The 25,250-nt window shown below is 41.5% G+C and overlaps 1 protein-coding gene across 3 annotated transcripts in view; it reads left to right on the top strand.

Moving 5' to 3' along the window:
- Positions 1-25,250, top strand: part of ANO1 (anoctamin 1) — an 82,670-nt gene that overhangs the window by 45,745 nt on the left and 11,675 nt on the right. Inside the window, exons 7-22 of one of the 3 annotated variants that reach the window (XM_051621665.1) lie at positions 1,153-1,204; positions 3,761-3,826; positions 4,325-4,380; positions 6,271-6,312; positions 9,792-9,856; positions 10,388-10,522; positions 11,846-12,006; positions 15,284-15,366; positions 18,009-18,080; positions 19,615-19,683; positions 20,799-20,873; positions 22,188-22,389; positions 23,125-23,236; positions 23,847-23,904; positions 24,525-24,625; positions 25,024-25,169. In XM_051621665.1, coding sequence (XP_051477625.1) covers positions 1,153-1,204; positions 3,761-3,826; positions 4,325-4,380; positions 6,271-6,312; positions 9,792-9,856; positions 10,388-10,522; positions 11,846-12,006; positions 15,284-15,366; positions 18,009-18,080; positions 19,615-19,683; positions 20,799-20,873; positions 22,188-22,389; positions 23,125-23,236; positions 23,847-23,904; positions 24,525-24,625; positions 25,024-25,169 — 1,495 coding nt within the window. The remainder of the gene's footprint in view (positions 1-1,152; positions 1,205-3,760; positions 3,827-4,324; positions 4,381-6,270; positions 6,313-9,791; positions 9,857-10,387; positions 10,523-11,845; positions 12,007-15,283; positions 15,367-18,008; positions 18,081-19,614; positions 19,684-20,798; positions 20,874-22,187; positions 22,390-23,124; positions 23,237-23,846; positions 23,905-24,524; positions 24,626-25,023; positions 25,170-25,250) is intronic. The other 2 variants (XM_051621666.1, XM_051621667.1) reach the window with 2 other exon arrangements.

Raw genomic sequence — 25,250 nt, 5'->3', positions numbered from 1 at the left:
AAATCACCAGGTAGTAAAAGACCTACTGGATGTTTAACGGCATCATTTTATCCCATGTGCATTTCTCTTTGTATTCTTGTTTCTTGAAGTTGTCTCCTGCCTCTCTCCTGTGTATTTTTAAACCACAGTGCAAATATTGACCCTTCCACCTGCTGCAAAATGAACAGGAATCTAGTCACTCCCTGTGAATCTTTGATGAATAGAAGCTAAGCCAAAGACCTTTTACTTATTTTAAACAAACCACGCACATTATATAACTGAAAATCTCTCCGTGGCAGCCCCTTGAACTCACTGGGGTTAGTAGAGAACACCAGGCAGATGGGGCCAAAGTTTGTCTGCTTGGACTGGGTGCTGAGATGTGAAAAGGTTATTTGACAATAAATGCAATCAATCATAAAATCAGTACATCACTTTTGCCACTGAGGTCAGGCAAGCTCAGAAATGTTAAGGTTAGCCTGTGCTAGTCCAGTTTCTGATAGAGAGCTGTGTGCTGCATGCACGTTGTGAGCCTGGGGCTCTGCTGAAGTCCTTGAGTTGAAGCCAGCTTAGAATCACAGAGTCTTTTGATTGGAAAAGGTCTTTAAGATCATCAAGTCCAACCATTAAGCCAGCACTGCCAAGTCCATCACTAAACCATGTCTCCAACTCCACATCTACATGGCTTTGAAATCCCTCCAGGGATGGTGGCTCCACCACGGCCCTGGGCAGCCTGTGCCAGGGCCTGACCACCCTTTCAGTAAAGAAATTTTTCCAGATATCCAACCTCAACCTCCTGTGGCACAGCTTGAGGCCAGACATGGGAGGTGAGGGAAGAGCAGGTTCAGCACAGTGCCTAGTCCTGGTAGAAGAGGGCTTCTGATTTTTGATGAATGTCAAATATGAGTGAAACCAGTTATGTCAGTAGTTAGCTGTAACTTCATTTTCCCCCATCAGTTATCTTGGTATCTGGCTATTCAGTTAAGCCTTTTTTGTACAGATAACTCAGCATGCAAAACTGAAAGCCCTGCTCTCCTGCATGCCTTGACTTTTATCAAAGAATGATGACTTCATCGACATCTTGGTTTTGCCAATATTTGAGCTGTACACACAAAAAGATTGTGCTTTTCACTGGCAGCATCTGGAGTAACCCTTTCCTTTCTTTTACTTCCATAGGTTTATGAAATATTGAAAAGAACAACATGTACCAAAGCAAAGTACAGCATGGGTAAGGAACTTTATTTAGCTTTCAGATCGATACTGTTTTCAGATATTGAAAATAATTGTACCTGGCTGTGGAGTTTAGGTTTTTCCCCTGCTCTCTAATTTGATGTGTGCAGTTATAATTATTTTATTTGGAAATTTAATTTCATGAACATAGCTGTTTGGAATTTTTTTCAAATGTGAATGTATAGATTTATGATCTCTAAGTCAAATGGTAAGTGAGCATACAGTCCCTGCAGGTGTTAGATCCTTCCAGCAGGACTGGATGGTGATATAAACCACTGGATAACACGTGTTCTGCACTGGTTTGGTTTTACACTCACTGAAGTGGATGAGGTTGTTACCCTGAATTTCAATACCTGCAGTGAAAGTCTATGGCTTGGCCCATTCCTTTTAGGTAGGAACCTCACCTTTGCATCAGGGGATGGTTTTTTAGGTTTAACTGGTGACTGCCCAAGACACTGTCCTAAGTGAAATTGGGATTAAGGCAGGGGAACAGCCAAGGACCAAGGCATGCCCTGAAAGCTGGCCCATCTCTCAATCCTCAAAACAGTTGCTGCAAGTCAGTGGGTGCAAAATTTATACTGCCACAGCCAGTAGCTGTAGGATTTCAGCCCTAGGGCTGGTGCTCTAAGAACTAAATTCATAATACAGGGAAACACGAACTGGAAATCAGATCACCTTAAAGATCTGTTGGCAGCTTTTCCTGTTCAGCTATTATATACTTTATTTTATAAATATCATGATACATACTTGACCACGGGACCTAAGTTAACAAATAGTTAATGGTAAACTAAATTATGGGAGAAATGGAACACGGGAGAAAATGTTTGTTAGCTGTTGGAATCTGGCGTTTATTTGCCTACAAGCAGTTAAATAAAACAATGGGAACTTGAATTACAGGTAGTTCTGTTCAATATTGACCCATCAGCTGCTTAGAAATACATCAAATAGAAGAACAATTATGCCAGAAATTATTTCCATGCTTTGGCTTTTCTGTTGAAGTAACAACATACAATGTACAATTGTTGAGTCCTTATACACACTAAATGTTGGTGTTCAGCCAGTATTAACAGAAGGACTGTTCCCTGTAGCATGGGAAATCCAAATGAATCTGTGACTTTCGGGACCCTTTTTGAGTCTGGTGCTGGATCATTTTCATTGGAAATTACGTATTTGCACTCTGGAAAGGGGAAGGTCATACAGCTCAGATTGAATTCTTGCCTTGGATTTGGTTACTCGTTTGATTTATTTTTTTTTCTTTCTTTTTTTTTTTTTTTGGTCCAGAAATGGGAAACACAGTAGAGATTAGTTGAATAGGGCAGAGCCTAGTAAAGTGTTAGGATTCCTGGATCGTTCTTCTACTTGAGACTGGCAAGGTCACACAGTGTAGCTAATAAAAATGTCCTTAGGCCAACCTGTCCATGGGCATACTAAGCATAACTCAATCAGGTCCTTTGTATTCCAGCCCTGGAATGCTGGGTTGCAACCCAGCAAAGGTTGCAAACAGATTTGAGCAAACACAGATAAGGCTACGACGTTTCTGCTCAGCAGGAAAAAGGGCTGCCCAGTGAACACTGCACTCTTTGTTATTTATTTTGCAAGTTTGTAAAAGTGGGAATCTGCCTTCGTTGTTGGATGCTAGTATGTAGAAGGGTGCTATGTAGCTCTTCAGTTGGTCCCACAGCCCTGGAAAAATAGTTTATCTGCTCAGTAGGTGTTTCTGCCAGAAGCTGCAGGTTTTTACGTGGAAACATTTGCAGGCAATTCATAGTACTGTATAATCATCACTGGGGCTTTGAAAATTAATGACACTGCAGGATACTGTGCACTCCTGGAGCAGTTCCTCCAGCAGGTGATTAGTATCTCAAAAATGTTAATGAGCTTGGAAAAAAAAAATATCTCATTTCAAGAAAAATATCCCGGTGAACCTCCAGTGATCTTTTTCCTGGTTCATAGTCACTGCTCCTTCAAATCTAGTCCCACACTCTCCTCTGAGCAATGAATTGATGGGCAACGTGGAGCACACTGTAGCATATAATTTTTCTTTTCTTAATCATTCTAAATTCTCCACAATGCCAGTGGCCAGATGGTTATTTTTATTGGCATTCATCAGCTTAGCCTTGCACAGAACAGGCACTTGACTTAGCTCTGATTCAGCACCCAAGGCAGGTTCGTTGAATCCCCAAATGTGTCTTCAGGGCTAACACGACGTGGGTACTGCTCCATAATTGGAAGTAGCTATATTGATGCCAGCAGCTGCAGCCACAACGTTAGAGAAGTGATGTGCTACAGCCCTCAGAGGTCCAGGTCCTGCCCAGTCACTTTTGGGAATGGTGCAACTAGTTGCAATGTCCAGCAGCCCCTCGTGGTTCTGCTCCTCCAACCTTACACCTTAACTCCTCCCAACCTACCCGTACTCTGGCCCCGAGTTAAGGAGTGATTCCAAAGCTGGGGAGGAGAAACTCCTCAAAGTCCCTTGTGCCACAAACATTTTATAGATGAAGCATTAATTGCTTTCAGCCTCATGCATGTCACTAATAAACGGATGTGTAAACAGGGAAAGGAGAGGGAAGAAAGAAGGAAACTACCCTTTTAAATAAAAGACGAAAATGTGGTAAATATGGTAAGTATTACGCCAAGGGCTTTGCAAAGGCTTTCCCTACAAATCCTCTAATCAATCTGAAATCTGAATTCAAACCTTTGTGTGGGTGATGTGTGCCTCTGCCTCTTCCCGTGTGCCATCCATTCCAGCCGTATTCTTCTCGTGATCCAGCCTTCTGCTACACACCTTCCAATCTGCAGGCTTGCCCTTAAATCAAACTGACTTTTCAGAAAATGTAATTTATTTTAATGACTAATTTCAAGTCATTGGCTTCTAATTCTTGATTCTCAAATATATATGACTTCCTCTTGCTCTCTGCAGTTTTCCATTTCATAAAGTGAGTCATGTTTAATAACCTATATGATTAAAAATGAAACTACATGGGAAGGAACGAGATGGCAGAAAAAGCACTGTCTGACCAAATGTCTGTTATTTTGAGGGAAGTTTCCAGGAAGGATGATAAAGTGAGACTGTCTAACCATGAAATGGTAAATAACTAGCATGTCTTTATTTTTCAAGGGATCACCAGTCTGCTTGCCAATGGAGTTTACAGTGCTGCATATCCTTTGCATGACGTAAGTGATCTTGGAATATTTTTCACATGTTTATTGTCTGACACTAAGAAATCCTTAATGTGTCACATATTAATGGCATCATCCCAAACATGGATGTTTGGATCTTGACCCTCTGCTCGCTCGTGTCACGACTGCAGTAAGTTCTGCAGGTTGTTCCCATAACTCAGATCACTTGCAATGAATTCCCCACCTCTGTTCTACCTTTGATGATTCAAACAAGTGATGTTTGAATGAAATGTTAGAGGAGTTGTTTCTGTGGCTTAGCAAACAAAATGCTTTTCTTATTTCCTGACCTTTGCTCATGAGATCCCTGGCACCAGTGCTAGGAAACATATTTACTCCTGGGGCACTAGGTGGCTGGTTCTCTCATTCACATCTCCCTGCATCCCCCTTGCAAGTACAGAGTTGTCAGTGGCTGAGTGTCCGTGCCATTGGTTGCCACTGGAGATAAAACCATTAGCAAGAATTTGAACTGACATAGTCCATGGAACTGGATGAGACTGCACACCTTCTTACTGATGAAATCTGCTTCTGAGCAGTTCAGTCAGGTGTCAGAGTGTGTTCAACTAGAGCGTTCATTGAGAGGTTTAGAGAGAGGTGGGGAATTCTGGTGGTGCTCAAACCCAAGCTGGGGCTTCCATCCTATCAGAGGTGCATGGCATTTGGATCCTGATGACATTTTTACTTAGAGCTTAAAGCGTGACTAGAACTGACACACACACACATGTTCTTAGCTAGACCCTTACAGGAGGGCTTGAAGTGTGGCCAGTGGGGCCAGGGAGGTGATTCTGCCCCTTTACTCTGCTCTGGTGAGACCCCACCTGGAGCACTGTGTACAATTCTGGGGCCCTCAGCACAAGAAAGACATGGAGCTGTTTGAGAGGGTCCAGGGAAGGGCCACCAAGATGATCAAAGGGCTGGAGCAGCTCTGCTATGAAGACAAGCTGAGAGAATTGGGGCTGTTCAGCCTGGAGAAGAGAAGGCTCCAGGGAGACTTTAGAGCACCTTCCAGTACTTGAAAGGGGCTCCAGGAAAGCTGGGGAGGGGCTTTTCATCAGAGAAGATAGTGGAGGTTTTTAAGGCCAGGTGGATGAGGTTTTGTGCAACCTGAGCTCGTGGGAGGTGTCCCTGCTCATGGCAGGGGGGTTGGAACTAGATTATCTTTAAGGTCCCTTCCAACCTTAATTATTCTATGATTCTATGACATGGCATGGGATGTGAAGATGAAGTGTGTCTTCCTAGTTTTCTGCTCCCCTCACTCGCACTGCTTTTACATGGCACCTTGGTGTAACTGAGACCAGAACAGCCTTTTTATCTGCCTGATGTTTATCATGCATGTCAGGCACTCTTAATACAGTGATATCACTCAGAAATCCAGAAGGGTTAAATAAACTTCTCTGCATGTGCTTGTCTCATGTCTTTAGACAGCTACTGATAGTGTTGTATATAAGTTATTTATTGTCTTCGTTTACTCCTTTATCATATTTTAAAATAGCTCCAAATTAATACCTCAAATCTAATCAGCCCTGAGTGTTTGGAGAGTCTGGATAGGGATCAGCTTTCTCAGCTGGTCTCTTCTCTTTCAAGTGGACTGAGCTGAACCCCAAATACCATGGCAATACCACATCCTTTCCCTTGACATTTTCAGGCCACCTTTATCACTTATTCATTCCTTTTACCCCAGTGACAGACACTATTACTCTTTCTTAATGCGCCTGACGACAGAAGACAAAGTGTGCTATGACAAATGAACTCCTAAAATACAGCATTATTTTACAGATTGCTTTTTCTGGTTTTGATGCATTAAGTGAGTGGGATCCATGGGTATGCAAGATGCATCGTGGCTCTGGGCAAGACGCGCTGACTGACGCAGATTTTCTTTTTTTAAAGGGTGACTATGAAGGGGAAAACGTTGAACCTAATGACAGAAAAGTAAGTTGATATGAAGGGGGTTTAACATATTCACAAGGGTCCCAGCCTGAAGGGGTCACCTCTGGGAATCTGGACATTTGGCAGCACTTCATAGAAAACACCACAAAAAGGCACTAAATACAAAGCAGTGGAAGGACAAAAGTACTTTCCAGTGCTTAAATTTGCCCAAGTGTGGAACATGGTATGGATATGTATAAATTACTGTGCTCAATAAGGACACATTTCATGTTGGTAAGGCTATTGACACCATTCACATGTAACTCCTCATAATAAAGTTCACATGATGTAATTTCAGGCCAGCTCTGATGAGCTGGTACCCATAAATCCTGCTTTGCTTGGTGGCAACCTCTGGTCTCAGTACTGCAACATGTGCTGAATTAATGTGCTGCTGATCTGGAGTGTGAGGATCAGAACTGGGGCTGGGGAGGGGGGAGGGGAGGCAGTTGAAAACCTAAGCATAAAAGTTACTGAACATTTATCAGAAATGAGATGCTCTCAGCAAAGCTTTAATGTGTGCTGTTCAGCCAGAAGCTGCCCTGTGGATGCAAACTGATGCATTGCATCACTTTTTGCATCAGTCTGGTTTAAACTGTGGTTTTATTGCTTGTATACTGAAAAGTATATGTTCATTGTAGTAAAACAAGCAGGAATTATACTAAGAAAATACTTCTCATAAGAAAAAACATTTTTTTTTTACCCTTTGCAGAAATGTCGATTTCTTAAATTCCAAGTGCAATTACTACATACTCCTGATCACACTTCTCTAGAGAAGACAGACTTTTATTTCAATGTATCAGACAAAAACTGAAGTAGAGAAGTTGCAACCAGTTCTCTCAGGAAGAGCTATTACATTTGGGTCCCACATCTCCTGGGCTTCCAGACTTGAACCTTTGCCTCCCCAGTTTGTTTCAGGGGAAGTTCTGCGGATCAGCGTGGGCTCAGGTTGTGGGAAAAGCAGATCCAAAGATAAAACTGTGTAACAATTGTATAAAAATAGGTACCCAGAATTAAAGGTCTGCTAGACCTTAATGCAAATGGCTCATCAAAAGACAGCAACTGGTATTTCCTCTCCTCTGCTGATTTGTCTTCAAAATACCACATACCTGCCATTTGGCTATTAAGCAACGCGTTGCTCAGCCAAAAATAGGATGAAAGTCCTGTTCTCTGAGTGTCTGGATTGTCATCTTTATTATGAACTTTTCAAGCCTCACAAATTCACTCATTTCACAAGTTCACTGCGTGTTTGGATATATTTACCTTGGCTTTTGATGTCCAGTTCCATCAGATAATATTTTGGTGTGTTTTGGCTCATCTCTTCTGGTATCTTGGAGCTTTCTTTAATCTAATCCAGTGCTAGGCCAGGCTTGTGCCTTTTTTAACTGCAAAATTAAAGATTTGAGGCAGAGAAATGAAGTAAATATTTAGGGTTATTGCACTGATCTCCTCTAATCATTGTCTTTGAAGCTGTGCTTTGAGTATGAGACTGATAAATGTCAGGATAAATGGGATAATTCACTTGTACTTTAGGCACAAATGTGGTTTGAAGTGCTGTACAAAACTGAAAACATGGCACTGATGCAAAATCTTCTTAGCTTAGTACTTTCCTGATACGCCTGACCAGCTTAGATCACTGGAAAGGAATCTAATTTCCAGCACAAGCTTAGCTTGTAAAAATGAAGTAACAAGAATAATAAAAGGAAGGGTCTTAGCTAATACACATAGATGTCGAGGTGTCCCGAGTCATTAATTGTTTCCCAGACATAGGCAGCTGGCCTTAAACTATTGGAAACATGATTGAAGGAAATCTAAAGCAGAATAAAAATAAAATTTGTGAGAATGTTGCTGTCTAATAAAGGCCTGCCTCTAGGTTTCAGTTTCTGCTCTTACTCTTGGAAAGAAACTAATAAAGATTAATGGGCTTGAGTTGCAGAGGGGAAAATCCACAGTCCGGTTATATTTTTGACATCGTATTTCTGTAAAAGTCAAGAACTTGTATTTCTTGAATGACTTGAACCGTTTGCCCGAAAAGTTCAGCTTGGAAAGTCTGTGTTAAGGATTTGGCAGGAGAATTGCAGAAGTGCTTTAGACCCGTTGTTGGCTGTGGGACTTCTCTGTGATAAACTGTGAGAAGCAGGACTGGGCACGGGCAGGAGCGGGACGGCCAGTCTGGCCGCCTGTGCTTGCTGTGTTCCACGGGAGGGATGTAGGAGGCTGACATCTGTCAAGTTTTTCATGATGAAATAGCCTGCAGATCTAAGCAGTAACATCCTGTTTGGTCTGTTCTTCCATGAATAAGATTAATAACGTTGCCCTCCTTGTAACAATAACTGGTTTAGGTCTTGGTTCCCTGTTGAGTTCCTTCCACAGCGGAGCTCGCTGTGCAGCCCTCACCCACCCATGATGGTTTGTGTAACTGAGCTCTGAAATTTTCTGCTTTTCTTTTGCTTTTTTTTTTACTCAGTGTTCGATGAAAAGAAATACCTGGGTAGCAGTCAATTTGTGTTTTTACTTTTGAGAGAGCAGTAGAGGAGGGAAAAGGAAAAATATTATGATATCACCAGATGAATTAATGAAAGCACAAGTGAACATCAAAGCATCTCCTTGAAATACCAGTACTTGGACCAGGAACATCCTGCTACCAAGTTCATGTCACTGGGTTGGAGCAGGGAGAGAAGTAATAAAGGGAGGCATAAACCAGATGCAAAGCTTCTCTTCCCCTTGTCCCACAGAGGAGGTGATGGCTGGGTGGCCAGCACACACGCTTTGTCTTCTCTGGTGTATTTTGTACACACACTGATTTCTTGTTTACTCTTTTAGCTGAGCTGAATTAAGAACGAAATCAGATCTGAGAGGAGCTATTTATATATTTTACAAAGTAAAGGATAAGTTGAAGGTCTCAGAGGAACCTATTTTTGTGAGGGATTCAATTTTCTAAATCTCTAATGGGAATAATTGTTTTCCTTGGCCCGTATCCTAACCAAAAGGATGAGTGGAAATCATCATGTTCTTTTAGTTTAAAGCTGAAAAGCTCTTCAATGCAGCCTCTGAGGAACCTCTGCACAGCTTCTCTAGATGGATTCTGAATATTCTAGTTTGCATGGTGAAAACAAACTGGTTTATTCTTAGGTTTTTTTCTCTCTTGTAACTCAAAGCATATTTATCTTTCACATCCGTTCTGCTAGATACTTGCTACAGATCATAAAATCAGGACTCCTCTCCCTGTCTCTGCTATGGTTATCCATCAGCTCAGTTGCTGAAGAGCCTTTTAATGTACTGGAATTAATCACTGTATTACAACATGTCAAATAATCAAATTTGGTTTTAATACTTAATGCAGCCTGCATGTATTGGCAGATGATGGGTTGAAACCACAAAGTAGTGAGACCGGATCCACACTGTGAGCTCTGCAGGTTGTTGGGACCAAAGGAGAAGAATACTGGTGTATGTGGTGCTTTAGCTTTTGTTTTTGTGTTTTCCAGCTCCTGTGTGAGGAGTGGGCAAGCTACGGAGTCTTCTACAAATACCAGCCCATCGACCTGGTGAGGTGAGAGCTCAGCCCTTAAGGTCCATGCATGGTGATGCTGGTGCAGGTGTCTCTGAGGGGATGCTGCCCTTGGGTGCCACGACAGGGGACTCCAGAGAATGGAAAATTTGTTGGGAGGGGCTTCCTGTGGGTTTAGAAATATCCTGATGTGTCCTACCTTGTGGTGATAGCTTTTGGAGGACATGTTTTTAATGATTTTTTTTTGCTCTTGAGACTCTCTGGAGAAAATGAAGTGCTTTTTCAAAACTATCAGTTCAAAGAAGATTCACAGATACCAATTTCTATAGCAGAAGCACAGAGGGCAAAATAATGACTGGTTGGATTGACTGGTTTTCATGGTGCCTGTATCTCTGGATTAACTCCAAGCACCATGAGAAAGAGAGTCCTCTGAGAAGAAAAAAATTCCCACAGGTCATCAGCTCTTACTTTCTCCATGCTTAATCCAGCTGCAGTTTGTAATTTTAGCCATGTTATATTAAGAAGTAGGAAACATTTCTCTCTCACACTTCTTTTTTTGAAAATGTATTTCAGAAAATACTTTGGAGAGAAGATTGGACTGTATTTTGCCTGGCTGGGAGTTTATACACAAATGCTTATTCCAGCTTCAATTGTCGGGATTATCGTTTTCCTATATGGCTGTGCAACTGTGGATGAGAACATACCAAGGTAAAACAGAGGAATAAATAGGTTCTGTTGGTGGAAGCCACCAGAAACTCAAAGTAAAACATTGCCTTTCTCTAGAAATGTTTTGTCCCTAATATCTAGGGTGAGCACATCTGAAACTCTGCCTCATAGTTTCTAGGGCTTGCCCTGTGTCACCCGTAGCCACACACCCTAATAATCCATGTTTGCTGGCTGTGGCTTCCCCAGCTCTGTCTGGCACTTGCCAGAATACAAGATGCTCCCACCTCTTGCTCTCTTCATCTTTTGGAAGCTGTGCATCAAATGAAGCCACCTCTGCATGGATGGAGGAGTTTGCAGCACCACCAACCAGCATGACCCAGGGCTGCGAGTGGGCAGCAGAACCACAGCACATTTCTAAATCCTTAGCATTTATTAATATTACTTGTGGAGTTTGCACTGATGTACTAAAAATAATTCTTGGCCAGTTGCTCAGGTGTCTTTTTTTTTTTTTTTTTTTCCTTTTTTTCCTAACTCAGATCATTATGTCCAAGCAAACCACAAAAATACTGCTAATGACAGGGTTTAGTGCTTCCCATCATCAAATGCTGAGGAGGGCATTGTGTGACATAAAGATGAATCAAGAATATCCATGCCTAAAATAGGCAATTGTTGTCAGATGAACAAGATCTTGAAGTCTTGCTAATTTTAATTTTTGAATACGTTTTGTAATAGAATATTTTTAAAGCCCTGTGATTTTGTATTATTTGCCCTACGTGCATCATCAGCTGTAGATGAAAATTGCATCGTTTGTCCCAGCATGAGCACTGGGTAACAAAGCAGATAATGGCTAGGAAGAAACAGATAAATTTTTCTTGTTCATTAAGATTGCTTTGTACTGCATCCAGCAGTTGAAGAAAATCAAAGGGAGTGTCACTGTTGTTATTTCACAGATGGAGAGCAAAGAAGTTAAATTGGTTGAACTCCAGTCTCTTGATACTCAGCACTTCCCTTGTATTTTATCTATTGTTGTAGTTATATTTCAAACCCAGAATGATTTTTACTTGCTTTTTGGTTGTTGTTTTTTACTGTAAGATGCTACAGTAAAAAGCAGAGAGCCTTATGCCTCTCCTAATGCTCTCATTCCCTGGCATAGAAGTGGGAGGATGGAGGGAATCAGCAGCCTTGCCTAGGATTTCAGTCCCTACAATGGTGCTGGTTATGGGCAGAACTGCCCACTGGGGCAAGAGCTGGGATGGGCAGTACCTGATGGTCCCACAGACCTGCTGTGCACAGGAAACAAAGATCATCATGGAAGATGGAGCCATACTGACCTTGCTTTTTCCATATCTTGTTGCTTTGTTGCAGTATGGAAATGTGTGACCAGAGAAACAACATCACCATGTGTCCCTTATGTGACAGAACGTGCAGTTACTGGAAGATGAGCTCTGCTTGTGCAACTGCTCGAGCCAGTCATCTCTTTGATAACCCTGCAACTGTCTTCTTCTCAGTCTTCATGGCTCTCTGGGGTAAGAAGATACACGCCTTCATCTTAAGCTTTTAATTATTTAAAATACAACAGGAAGAAACAGAAGAGATAAAGCAGTGTATTTATACTCAGGCAGTTAATTATATAAAGAACTTCTCTCTTTTTTTGTTCCTTCCCATGAAACTGTCACCTCCAAATTTATATTCTGGACCGAAGGCTAACATTCAAAAAGTTGCTCAAGATGAATATCAAATGAAATTGTTAAGCATCTGTCATAAAACTGCTGTGTGGTATGTCAAAATTTCATTAACAGGATTGCTCAGCTTGCCAAAAGGGGAAGAAAAAAGAAATCTATTTGCAGCGCCAGCTTCCACTTTAGAACATTAGAGAAGAAATGTTGTAATGTTCTCTGGGGTTGAGGGGAGGACTCCGCAGGGAAGCATAATGGCCTTTAGTGTCTCAGGACAAACCAACATTGATTCTTGAGTGTGCTCTGAGATGCAATTAAGTTTTATCAGCAGGCAGACATCGTGCATACAGACCGTGAGGTGGGAGCGGTGGCGTTAGAGATGCGTTTTCTGATGCTGAGTGCCCTTGGACTTGGAGCATGTCACTTCACCTTTCTTGGCACGTCTGTAGAACCTGGTTCAAAAAATATTAACCCCCTCATCTTTGTGAGACTGTCTTCAAGAATGGTTATTGAGGAGGTTTCTCCTCCCTGCTGGAGGGGAGGTATGGGGACCTACTTGCTCGGGCATCAGTTGCTAGAGGAAGGGACCTTCCAGTTGTCCTCACTGGGGTCTAAGAGGGCCTGCTAAGGTAGTGGGAGCTGGTGGGGTCCAAACCCCATGTTTGTAACTGGGAGCCCTACACAGAGAAGCTACAGAAAATAGGGAAATGTGTGTTATTCCCCCCAGCTTTGAAGTTTGATAGCCACATACTCCCAGCATCAGTGAGAGCAGTATAAGGTGATCTTTGCCCATGCTGTGTACACCTTCTTGTGAGTTAGCAAAGAACCTGTTTTGGATTATATTTAATCCTGAAAGCATAGGTAGGGTTTTCATTTGTTCTAGTACACAGGAAGCTGCTTTTACATCACCATTCATCTGAACTGATTTTAGTACAATTCAACATAATTTAATTTAAAGCAGTGTCTTTTTGAGCAAGGTCTCCCTGTACAAAATCTGACTTGATATCTGAGATAGTTTTGGAGCAGGATGTGAAATTTCTCAAGTTTGTCAAGGTCAACAGTGAATTTTATTGTGGTACAATACCATATAAAATAAATGTTTTTTGAAAAAGGACTTTTTGAATTGGGAAACTCAGAACTTTTTCCATGTTTATGTTATTGCAAGTTTCATTTCTGAAGAATGTATCAAACTGATTTTTTAAAAAAAATGAAACAAGCACTTTTATTTTTTAAGGAAATAGTATTAAGAAAAACTCTCTGTCTCTAAATGTAGGCACACATGTAGTCTTCAGTGCCATTTGTGAGCACCCCTGCACATGAGAAGTTTTATTAGGTTCATGTACTGTTGAAGAGTTGAAGCAGAGATGCAAATAACCAGGTGACCCAGGGCACCCTTAGCATAGCAAGAAAAGTTAGAGAGTGTTATTGTGAGCAAACATTTGGCCAAGCTTTTTTTTTTTCTTTGTATCATGGAGGTATTGTAGCCCCCTGGAGAAGTCCAGGGAGTTGAGGCTGCCCCATCCCTGGAAGTGTTCAAGGGCAGGCTGGATGGGGCTTGGAGCAACCTGGTCTAGTGGGAGGTGTCCCTGCCCATGCAGGAGGGTTGGAACTAGATGGTTTTAAGGTCCCTTCCAATCCAAACCATTCCATGATTCTGTGAACTCCACTCAGGAGCATTAAAAGAAGCTGTAGCACTGAGCAGGGCCCCAGTCAGAAGTTCAGCATTGAACATGGACTGTGGCCCAGTGTTGTGTGGTATTAAATGGCACTAAAAATGTCAAAGAATCCAGATAAGCTCACCCAGACAGTAGCCTTTGGGAATTTTTAACCTCCACTTATACTTAAGGGCCTGGATGAGATACAGAAATGCAGGTGGGCTTGGCAGAGCAGGGCTGCATTGCTACCTGGCACATTCACCCAGGGCTTTTGCAATGAGCTGGCTGAGTTTCAGATGCAGCTTCTTCATTTTGCACTGTTGTAAGTCAGTGCCATGGCAGGATTTCTAGTAGCACTTAAAAATGATGCCTCGTTGTTCTTCTGTGTTTCTCACTGTACGTGGAAGCTGCAGACCCTGGTGTGAGAACTGCACGTGGCAGGGAAGAGGGGAGGCTATGCCAGGGCCATGACATAGACCCTCTTAAGATACAGATGTGGCCATCCAGATTTATAGGAGTCCTATGGCTTGTAAAGGAGCTTAGTTTTATCCTCTGCATGTGAGAGTTTTGCTTGGAAGGCGAATGAATGTCATGGCCCTAGGCTGGTTCCAGTCAAGAGGGTGTCCTTTCCTCTCTATTCAACTCCTTTCCCCTCTCCCTCCCTCGGGTTTTTCTGGATACGGATGTTTCTGAGCACATCTGTTAATACTCACTGAGGAGAACTCCCCTGGGAACACCATTTCTTGGTAGACTTGCCTCTTTCATAACCACTTATTTATTAAACAACACTGGTGTATTCCCAGCATCTAAATATGTCCTCTGAGAACTCACCCGGTCTCAGGCAGACACACTGATATAGACCTGTCTTTGGGACTCAAGAATTGCTTCGACGAGGTTTCTTTTCTCTAAGTCTCCTCCATCAAAAAGCAAATGGCAGTGTTTGTACTGGTCAAAACCCTTAAAGGCTTCCTCTTTAACAGTCTGCCCACCTGCAGCTTTCACACTGGCATGAGCTTTTGGGTTTGGGTGTGATGGTTGGAGCTAAAGATACTATTACAATCACTAGAGAGATGGAATTATAACAAGATTTAAAAGCTTATCTTGATATCTTTGAGAAAATAACTATACCATCAGTACGAGGCTCATTAAATCATTCCTGTTTTGTATAGATAAAACACAGGTTTGTGTGGACTTAGGGATGGAATGATGTGCAGGTGAAGACCAACAATATTGTTAGTCACACATACAAGTAGAAGTTTGCATGTCTGACTTTCTCACACCCCTTAAAAATCATAAGCATCTTTCTACATGAAACTGTGGATGTAAGAAATGCCCTTCCTTTGAGCTTGACTGCATAAAAAGCTTGGCTCCTAGCACTCTTCCTTGGTATTCCCAGATTGGCGTGGCTGTTGGATAAAAGAGTAACAAAAGTGAAGTTAACTGGTGAATATCGACAATAACTGTCGTTTCAGCTGCCACCTTTATGGAGCACTGGAAGAGAAAACAGATGCGTCTCAACTACAGGTGGGACCTGACTGGGTTTGAAGAGGAGGAGGTTTGTCCCTTCAGTTCTGACTCTTTGATTTCCACCGAGGTGTTACAATAGCTCCTTGCCCCGAGACTAGAGACATGGACTCACGAGGAATTCCTCTCGGGGTGGATCTGTCATGTAGAAGAAAGGAAAATCCTATGCATGAACTAGTTGAGATTTTTATAGCAAGGGTATGACTAGTACCTCTTGTTGCCATGGCAACATAATTGTATAGCCTCAGCATGTCATTTTATTTGAAGTGTGTAGTCGGGTCACACCTAGCAGCGTAGGCATGGAACATACAGCTCAGATGTTTCTCCTGGGCTGATGTCAGGGTGCTAACAACCAAGGACCTCATTCATCTCCCACTGCTGTAAATCAGAAACAAATGTATTGAAGTTGATAAAGTTACAGCATTGTAAAAAAGAAAAAAAAAAAAAAAAACACCAAAAAATTCTTATTAACTTTAAACGATCCAGGATCAAGCCCTGACTTGGAAAATACCTAAGACAATAATACCAGACATGTGGGCTTGGGTCACTGGGAGGGACATAGTGTGGAAGTGTATTTTATTTTTTCATTTGCCAAAAAAGATATAAATATAATTTCCCTAGCCAGGGAAATTTAGCACTGAGTGTGCTAAATAACATGAAAGGGACAAGGGCCAAATCTGGATGAAAAAAGGTCTTAAGAATCAACAATGTTTTAGAAAGAAAGGAGGCAAAATCCTCAGCCAGCTGAGAAGCTGCATCCCACCTTTTTCTTTTTAATTTTGTGGCTTTCCAAAAAGGGAAAACACCTTCCTAGACAGTCCCAGCAGGTCCCTTCCATTTTCCCGTGGTAGGTGACGAGCTGTGCTGCCAGCACCTCCCTGCGGGATCCCAGCTGGGGCCCATGGGCTGTGCAGGGGTTCACCACCTTGTCTGCTGGCCTGCCAGCTTCTTTTGTTTTCATGTTGTTGTTATTAAAAGAAGTATGACTGCCCTTGTCATATCTCTAGATGTTCTAAATAGATACACAACAAATACTGCTCACGGGAAACAAAAACCTCCCCAGCCCTGGGTTTAACACTATGCAGCTGGATGAGCCTGGCACAGTTATTGTTTCCCTCACCCCCAAAATCTTGCTGCTTGAATGATCTCCTCTTAATATGTTTATCTCCTCCATAGCATAGTTAGGTGCACTATGTCAGCAGCCCCTATGCCATGTGCTTTGCTAGATCATACCTGTTTTACTGGGAGACAATAAAGGGATTTATTTCCTGGATACTATACTGCTCTTCTATTTTTGGTAGCTCGTTGTTAGCCTACATGAAAGTAGAAGGGATTAACTGTATCTTTCCAATGTCTGTTCCCTTCATGTCGGAGTTCAGAGCCCTACACAGCTAAACCAGCAGCTGCTAATACAGTATAGTTTATTCTTTGTTTTGTATTGTCAACTCTAGATAATGCAGTCATGAGTTTGGCAAAGAATTTAAGCTCCTCCTCTTTCTGATTTGGCTGAAACTAGTATCACAGTGAGGAGTCGGGGTTTCAAGTGATACACTGAAACCCAAAGTGTCTCATCTTCTGGTGTTTTTAGGGACCCCTAGTTCATCCAGTGCTTACAGGAATGTTCATGGGTGTTGTAGAACATGAGTAGACTGATTTTCTCTGGTAGTCTCTAGCCATCCACTGTACCTATGCCTGTTTTATGTAATATTTAAAATATAAATCCAATATGACCTGCAACATTTCAGTAATCAAATTTTTGTTTTTGTTTTTTTTTCTTGTTTTTCGTGGGTTTTTTTCTGGTTTCCTGAAGGAGGCAGTCAAGGTTTGGAAAACGTTTGTTGTTTTTTTTTTTTAATTGCTCCTACCTTTTTTATTACATGTCTACTGATGTCATCTTTTGATCTCTACCTCTTCTTTTTTTGAGCATCGGATTTTCTTTACATCTCCCTCTGATTACTTTGCCTTTACGCCATCTCCCTCTCCACTCCTTCAGACTTTTTCCAGCTCCCTTCTGTTTCCCATCCCATGCATAACTGAATTCCGAGTCTTTTGTGAATGTATGATGATCATGAATTCCAAATCCATGAATCTTGCTGAATCTTTTGGCTGTCTTTTCATTCCAAGCATCTCCTACACCCTCTCCTTCAACGCTCATGGGGAACGGGTGGATGCTGTCCAAGACAGGATTAAGGGAATACCCCAACTGAGGATTTTCTGGGATCCCAAAGTATTTTCCATACTGACAGCAGTTAACCGTTTCCCCCGTGAGCTGAGGATTGCTGAAATGACAGCTAATGACATGCAAAATCTTAATTTTTATCTAAGAGATAGGCAATTAAAATCCAAGCGTCATGACACATGGTATGAGCCACACTGTCTGCAGGTTGTGCTCTGTTCTCTGATGTATTAAATTTAATCCAGGTAGCATTGCAAGGGGCTGGCTGATTGGGAGTGCAGGTTGTTCTGCAGTTGCTGCTGTAGAACTGCAAATGATACAGGATTGAACATGTTTCTAATTACAGCCAACTATTGATTGACATGACCTACTGAGTGAATTAAAATGCAGTTAGAAAACTTGGAAGTGCCCAGTAAATCGACCTGCAAACAGTTTGTATGTAGCTGATATAGAAAACATATAATTTTGCTTTCTATTAACTATGACTTATTTCACAGGATCATCCAAGAGCTGAATATGAAGCTAAAGTTTTAAAAAAATCACTGAGAAAAGAACACAAACATAAAGAGGTATGGTAAAAATATCCATTTGTTCCACTTACAAAAAAAAGAAAAAGTTGAAAGAGAAGGTTGTTCTGGCAGGCACTGGCCCAAGCCTAAGAAGTAGGTAAAAAATAGAGTCACTACACATTGTGTTTAAATTCCAGATGTCTTCAGTCCTATCATACATGGGACATTTGGTGTATGACAGTGCAGAAGACTTGATTAAGACTAAAAATGTCTTTAACTTGATTAAGACTAAAAATGTCTTTAACCATTAGACACAGGAGTGTGGCTTAGGAAAGCTCACTGAGCCTGAGTGAAGGGCTGGTCCTGTTAGGCTAATGAATCAAGTTTGAGAAAATTGCAACAAAACAACTTTGTGCTAGTGTAAGTGCTTGCAGCCTCTCAGGAGAGGTTTTCTGCCTTGCTAGAATTTTTTGGTAAGTAAAAATAATACTAGAGAATTAATGAAGAGTACTAACACCAATTTCTGTGCCTAATTCCAGCTTTGATAATAACTTTCTGCCTTATTAAAAACATAACTTCCATTTTACTGCACTGGATAAGGCAGCATTCCATTCTGCTTTTAACTTGGTCTTGACATCACACTTACTGCTCTGATACTTAAGTACCATTGGGCCCCTCTTAAAAGATGATCCAAAGCTGATGGTGGGATGTTCCCATTAATCCATAAGATGTGGTGTGCAGGTGGTTCAGCATCGTGTGCAATAACTTAGTCACAGCAGTGTTTAAAATCCCTGGCAGAAGGAAAAGCATTTGTCTTGCTGCCCTCTTATCAGCTGGATAAACGATGTTGGGATCCAGACCTCATTATATTTTGCTGAAAACCTGCAACTCACTGTACTTTTGGGTATATTAGGAATTCAGATCCTAAATGTGGAAGACTGTAGGGTCTATTAATGAATGGTGGCCTCAAAATATCAGAGTATGAAAGCTGAGCAATTAAGAGAGGATCCTATTATTTATTTATTTTTAACCAGACTATTTATAACTTTTTGGGCTGTGTTCAATTTGGATGTTACTAATTTGGGAAACGTGAGAAAAGGAGGTTTTTCTGAAAGACTCAGTAATTATCTTTCCTTGGGATCTGGAGCATTAAAAGTTCAAATTCAACAGTTGTAAGACAAGTGGGAAATATTAATAAGGAAAAAAAACCTAAAGCTAAACCAGAAATTGCTCATATTTGTCAAGAGAAGCCCATTTGAAAAAATATTTTTTAAAGGAAAATCTTTTTTGGAACATTCTTTATACATCATAAAGGGGATTAAAAAAAAGACACTCTCCTAAACAAAAAAAAAAAGGGAAAAACCTCTGCAGAGTTGCTTGATCAACCCCAGGATTTGGGGCAAGAGTGTTGTCTTTTGTTATGTTTTATTTACCTAGAGCTGCAACACAAAGCCTTAAGCAAACTACTAGAGCATCCACTTGTGGCTAAACTGCTGGGTATGCTGAGTCAGTCGAGAGGGTAGAGATGAATTTAGCAGTGCTGTGTAATCCTGTGTTGCCTGCTCCTCTTTCTGTTCCCTTTGGCTGCCGTCAGAAGCGTCGGTATTTTCCAGAAGAGACAGCAAACCAATGGAGACAAAGAGTTAAGACAGTCGTGGCTGGGGTGAAATTGGTTCTTTTTATTCAAACTTATGAAGAAACTCAAATTATGAGTAATTATGGAAGACACAAATCAGTTTGGTTTTGGCTGTTGAACCTTTGTTTAATATTCACATCCAGTTCTGGGTTTCTTCCCCTTCCTCCCCTTGTTTCCTCAGCATTCTTTGGGACGCTGTTCCTATGCACTGGGAATGGCACTGCATGGCTAACCTTAGATGTAACCCCCTGGGCTGATGCAACATTTTGCAGTGGAGCATGGGCCATATGTTGAAAGAGTTGCTTGCACTGCCCCAAGCCAACGTGCATGTAATAAAAATGGCATTTGAGTAACAATTTTCCCTTCGCTTTAACGCGTGCGTCATCCGCCCTGATGTTCCTTTTGCTGTTTATTTTCTGGTGTTTAGAAACAATTCCCGGCTTCGAAGTTTATGAAGGACTCAAGGCAAGCAACACTGCTCTAAATGATATTTTCATACCCAAATTCAGGCCGTGGCTGGTTGACTGGATTTAGGGTAGCCTAGAAAGAGCTGTTATACGTGTGCATTTCACTCCTATTGGTGCGGTTTGTTGAACACCACGTGGAGAGTCAGGTAGCTAAAAAAATCACTCGTATTGAGGGAATTCCCAGTTTTATCTCACACCAAATCCAGACCTTGCCTAACTGTGTGTTCACCTTGGAGTTACCCAGTAGCATGTTTAATCCCTGCTTCAGTGGGACCAGCCACTACAAAGCTGCGAACATTAACTGGGGAGGGAGAAGGGAAGAAGGAGGATTTTTCTAGGGAAAGCAAAATAAAATATTTAACAGTAAGAGAGATCTTACTTCATGGTTTGTGACAGCCTATTTGCATGTTTCCTCCAAAAAGTATACAGAAAAATCTGGTTTATTTATACTCACAGAGGAGGTGCTTGACCAGTTCAAACCTAGATACAGAGTAAACAATTTGCCTGTGTGGAATTGTAACTGTAAACACCGTGTCCTTCCATCTTCTGACTGGTTGTGCATTTGCTAGCCTATTTTTTTTTCCTCCCCCCCCTCTTTGTTTTTGTCACATGTGCAAAATCACACTCTCTGTCTTTATTGAATGTGCCCTTTTTTTCTCTCTCCCTGAATTTTAGACAGACAAAGAGAAACTGACGTGGAAGGATCGTTTTCCAGCCTATTTAACCAATTTTGTTGGCATTATCTTCATGGTAAGCATCACCAGCAAAACCTGAAATATATGTCAATGAGTCATTGTATGGAAGAGAAGTGATGGAAGTGTTAGTGAAGCCATGACAGACTTTATCAGATTGATGTGGTTCACAGTGGCTTTTCCCTAATGAAAAAAACCAAGCATTGTATTGTTTTATAATCTAAAATCTTTTCAAGAGCTTGAATTTCTATTTTGTCATCTCTTCCCAGTAAAGAAATAAGAATACCTCAATAGGCTAGGGGAAAAATCAGGGCACAGAAATGGAAATTGGCACCACCATTGATGGGATGAAAGTTAAAAGAAGTATGAGAAAATCCTCTCAGAAAGTAGTCAGAAAGTAGAGAATGGCCTTGCTCTTAAACCAGACTATTTCAAAAGAAATTGTGTGGTCAATTGCAATCCTGATTGCAAGGGTTTTTAATAAATCAGTCAAAGTACAGGTTATACCATGTAACAGGAGAATTGCAAGCAGAGAGCTTAATTCAAGAAAAAGGTAAAATAATGATGAGAAGAGCCTTTTCCTGTTTGCTGATAAAGCATCAGCATTTAAAGCTGGTTTTGAAGGAAGTAATAATAATCCAAGACATGGAACAGGTGGGCAGATGGATAAAAAAAGCTTAAACCCTTTCCAAAGGTAGAATACACCAGACTAAGTTCATTTGCGGGGGGGGAGAGTCAGGGATTCTGTTTTAGGGTTGTTTTTTCTACATATTTTTGTATTCAGAGAATGGAAATCTGATCTTCTGAGCTGAAGAACTGGTACCTTAGAAGAATCACATTTTTAAATGATGCCACTATTGAAGCAGTACAAAATTTACACCTTGATGTTGTCAGGAAATGTGTTGATTTAATCAGATTTAATTCCAGTTTAGGATCATGACAGCATAACAAGCCTGAGTAGGATATTTGAAGGCTTGTGTGTGAACTTATGCTGAAGTACTCCTCTCTGCTTCAACCCTGCCTTTCTTTTATAGTAAAACAAATACCATACATAAATGCTGGTGCTGTTGGGGCTGAAAGGAAACCCATTAATACTTTTAATGTAAGCAAGTAGTTTACATTTAAGTGCCTTTTTAAAATCCTTTTGCATGTGATTGTAGCATGATCGTATCAATTTTCTCATGTGATGATCAATTTATGAGCAAAAGAGGATCTTTCCCCACGGTCCATCCAGGTGATTTGAAGCCTTAATGCAGAATGGGGTGGGCTGTGGATGTGGCCCAGAGATCCCGTTTTTAAGGTCATTGCTAAGTCCCAACAAAGTATTTAAAGTGAAATCTTCCCTCAGAGGCTGTGCTGTCCTTGCTTGCAGGTTGGGCTGACGTTTGCTATCGTGTTCGGAGTCATCATCTACAGGATCTCAACTGCAGCAGCACTGGCCATCAGCTCAACTCCCTCGGGCCGCTCAAGCGTCAGGGTCACTGTCACTGCCACTGCTGTCATTATCAATTTGGTTGTCATCATCATCCTGGATGAAGTCTATGGCTGCATTGCAAGGTGGCTGACTCAGATCGGTAGGTTTACATCCTCCACTGGCACGTGCTAGAGCCATTTAAAAGGAGAGAACCCCACTTACTGGTTCTCACGATGAACTTCTAAGTGGTGAGCAAGCCCAGGAAACTCAAATGTGCAGCTAAAGGTCTAAGCAGCTCCTTACAAATACAAGGGCACACATGGAATCAGCTTTATTTTAAAAGCTTTTCTTTAGCAGTGGCAGCACCAGTCACTAATCCGGTTACAGGGGATGAGGGTACAGCAGAAATTCCTCCACTTAATCTTGAACTTGATTCTTCTATATCACACAATTACTATTTTTGTTTTCTGCCATTTCTCATTTGGCAAGACATGCCAAGAAATACAAAACTGAGTGCAAAAAAATACTGCAGAAAAAAAATAAATTCATCATTTCCAAAAAGCATCAGTGATAAAAGGTCCAGAAATCTCTTCAGATATGTTTTTCTTGCCCATCTGCAAATGATTATTGTGGAGATCAGCCAGATGTGGAATGAAATTAGAATTACTGTTGTAACACATCTGAATGGTGGGATCCTCAAGATTGACCACTGCCCTCAGTGAGGCCCTATTGCTTTTATATATATCTATATTGCTATAAATGTAATAGAATCACAGAATACCTAGGGGGGGTTTGTTTAAAAGGTGGCTGATGTTTTCCACGGTCCATGTCAATAAGAGTTTGAAGTATTACAGTAATTTCTCAGTGTTTCTTACCCATGTCCTATTGGTTCCAGAGGTGCCAAAAACTGACAAGAACTTTGAAGAGAGGCTGATTTTTAAGGCTTTCCTGCTGAAGTTTGTCAATGCCTACACACCCATTTTCTACGTTGCCTTCTTCAAAGGCCGGTGAGTAAAGCAAAAGGCTGCTCAGGGTTTCAGCCTGTTGCTTACCTGACAGCTGTAGTTAAGCTTAGACCATAGTTAGATGATGAAGTAAATTTAATTTGAAAACTCCTCAATATTGACCCAAAAACTCTGCACGGACCGGGTACTCTGCTGGTTCAAATTTGTTAAAGCTGTTTTGTTAGGATAACTATGTTCAGATACAATCCCCCATCAGGCTATTAACCATGGTCTATCTACTACTCTTAACTTTAATCACAGCAAGTATCTTCTCTCTTCTTGCAACCAGCAAGAAAGCACTAGGCTGAAAGGAATACTCCATGTGGCACCTTCTGGCTAGTGCAACAGAGATGAGGAATATCTTGGAGGATTTCTGCCAAGATATGCCTATAACATTGTTGGACCCATGACTTGCAGTTTTACTGAGTTATTTACCTTACTCTAAAACTAAAGAAAAGATAATGATTCTCTTCTGCTTTTTCAAGGCTAAACAGTAGGTGGTCTCACTCCATGGCTTTGAGTTTTACATAAATAACTTCACGAATCAGATATAAGAAGTATAATGTGTATATATATATATGTTATGTGTATAATTTCATCCTTTGTGCCCTAGATTTGTTGGACGTCCAGGAGACTACGTCTACATTTTCCATTCTTTCCGAATGGAAGAGGTAATTGCCTTTCACCCTGCCAGTGATCACACTGGCTGGGAGCACCAGCTGCCCCTGCCAGATGTTGTCCCCAACATCCACTTGTTGTCTTGAGTCCACAACACAAGAAGGACATGGAGCTCTTGGAGCAAGCCCGGAGGAGGCCACAAAGATGATCCAAGGGCTGGAGCAGCTCTGCTCTGGAGACAGGCTGAGAGAGTTCGGGATTCTTAGCCAGAAGAGAAAGCTCTGAAGAGAGCACCTTCACCATAGAGCACCTTCCAATGCCAGAAGGGGCTGCAGAAATGCTGGAGAGGGACTTTTTACAAGGGCATGGAGTGACAGGATGAGGGAAAACACCAAAAGAGGGTAGATTTAGATGAGATATTATCAAGAAATTCTTTTCCTGTGAGGGTGATGAGACAAAGGAAGAAGTTGCCCAGAGAAGCTGTGGCTGCCCCTTCCCTGGAAATGTTCAAGGCCAGGTTGGATGGGACTTTGAGCAACATGGGTTGGTGGGAGGTGTCCCTGCTCATGCAGGGGGGTTGGAACTGGATGATTTTTAAGGTCCCTTCCAACCCAAACCATTCTTTGGTTCTACAATTCTCTGTTCTGACTGGTGTTTCCTCTGCCCATCCTAGTGTGCTCCAGGTGGTTGCCTGATGGAGTTGTGCATCCAGCTGAGTATTATCATGTTGGGCAAGCAGCTGATCCAGAACAATTTATTTGAGATTGGCATCCCGTAAGTAGCTGCTTTTGTTTGGTCTTTGTAACCACATGTTTTTTAGGTTGCAACACACAAGATTTTTGCAGTAAACCTGTGTCAGCTGTGTGTTGCAAATACCTGCATCCTTGCTGCAACTTCAGCCAGCAATGCAGATGGCTTTGAAAAGTGTTAGGCCATCTCTTGCTTTCCTGCTGGGTAGCAGGAGCTGTAATAATTAACATGCCATTTAATTATAACCATGTTTCAGTACCTGTATTTGCTTCTCCCTGGTACTTTTGACTATTGTGGCTCTTGCACAGTTTTTGTAAAAAATAGGTGTGGAGCTTGTTGTGACTGTTAATAAGGAATACTTGAAAAAGCCAGGCACTGTGACTGGAATGACACATGAACTGAATCATTTCCCTCTGTCCCAGGAAAATGAAGAAATTTATACGCTACTTGAAATTAAAGCGTCGACGATCTTTAGACCATGAAGAGCACCTGAAGAAAAAGCAGCGTTATGAAGTGGACTATAACCTGGAGCCTTTTGCTGGACTTACCCCTGAATATATGGAAATGAGTGAGTGAGGTGGAAAGAAGGCATTTGAAACCATAATTACTCTGGGTAATTGGGATGGCGGGCTGAGGTTTTGAACTGTCG

The sequence above is a fragment of the Apus apus genome, chromosome 5, assembly GCF_020740795.1.
Source record: "Apus apus isolate bApuApu2 chromosome 5, bApuApu2.pri.cur, whole genome shotgun sequence".
Lineage (NCBI taxonomy): Eukaryota > Metazoa > Chordata > Aves > Apodiformes > Apodidae > Apus > Apus apus.
Note: the sequence above shows the minus strand (reverse complement) of the source record. Positions and strands in the feature narration are given on the sequence as shown.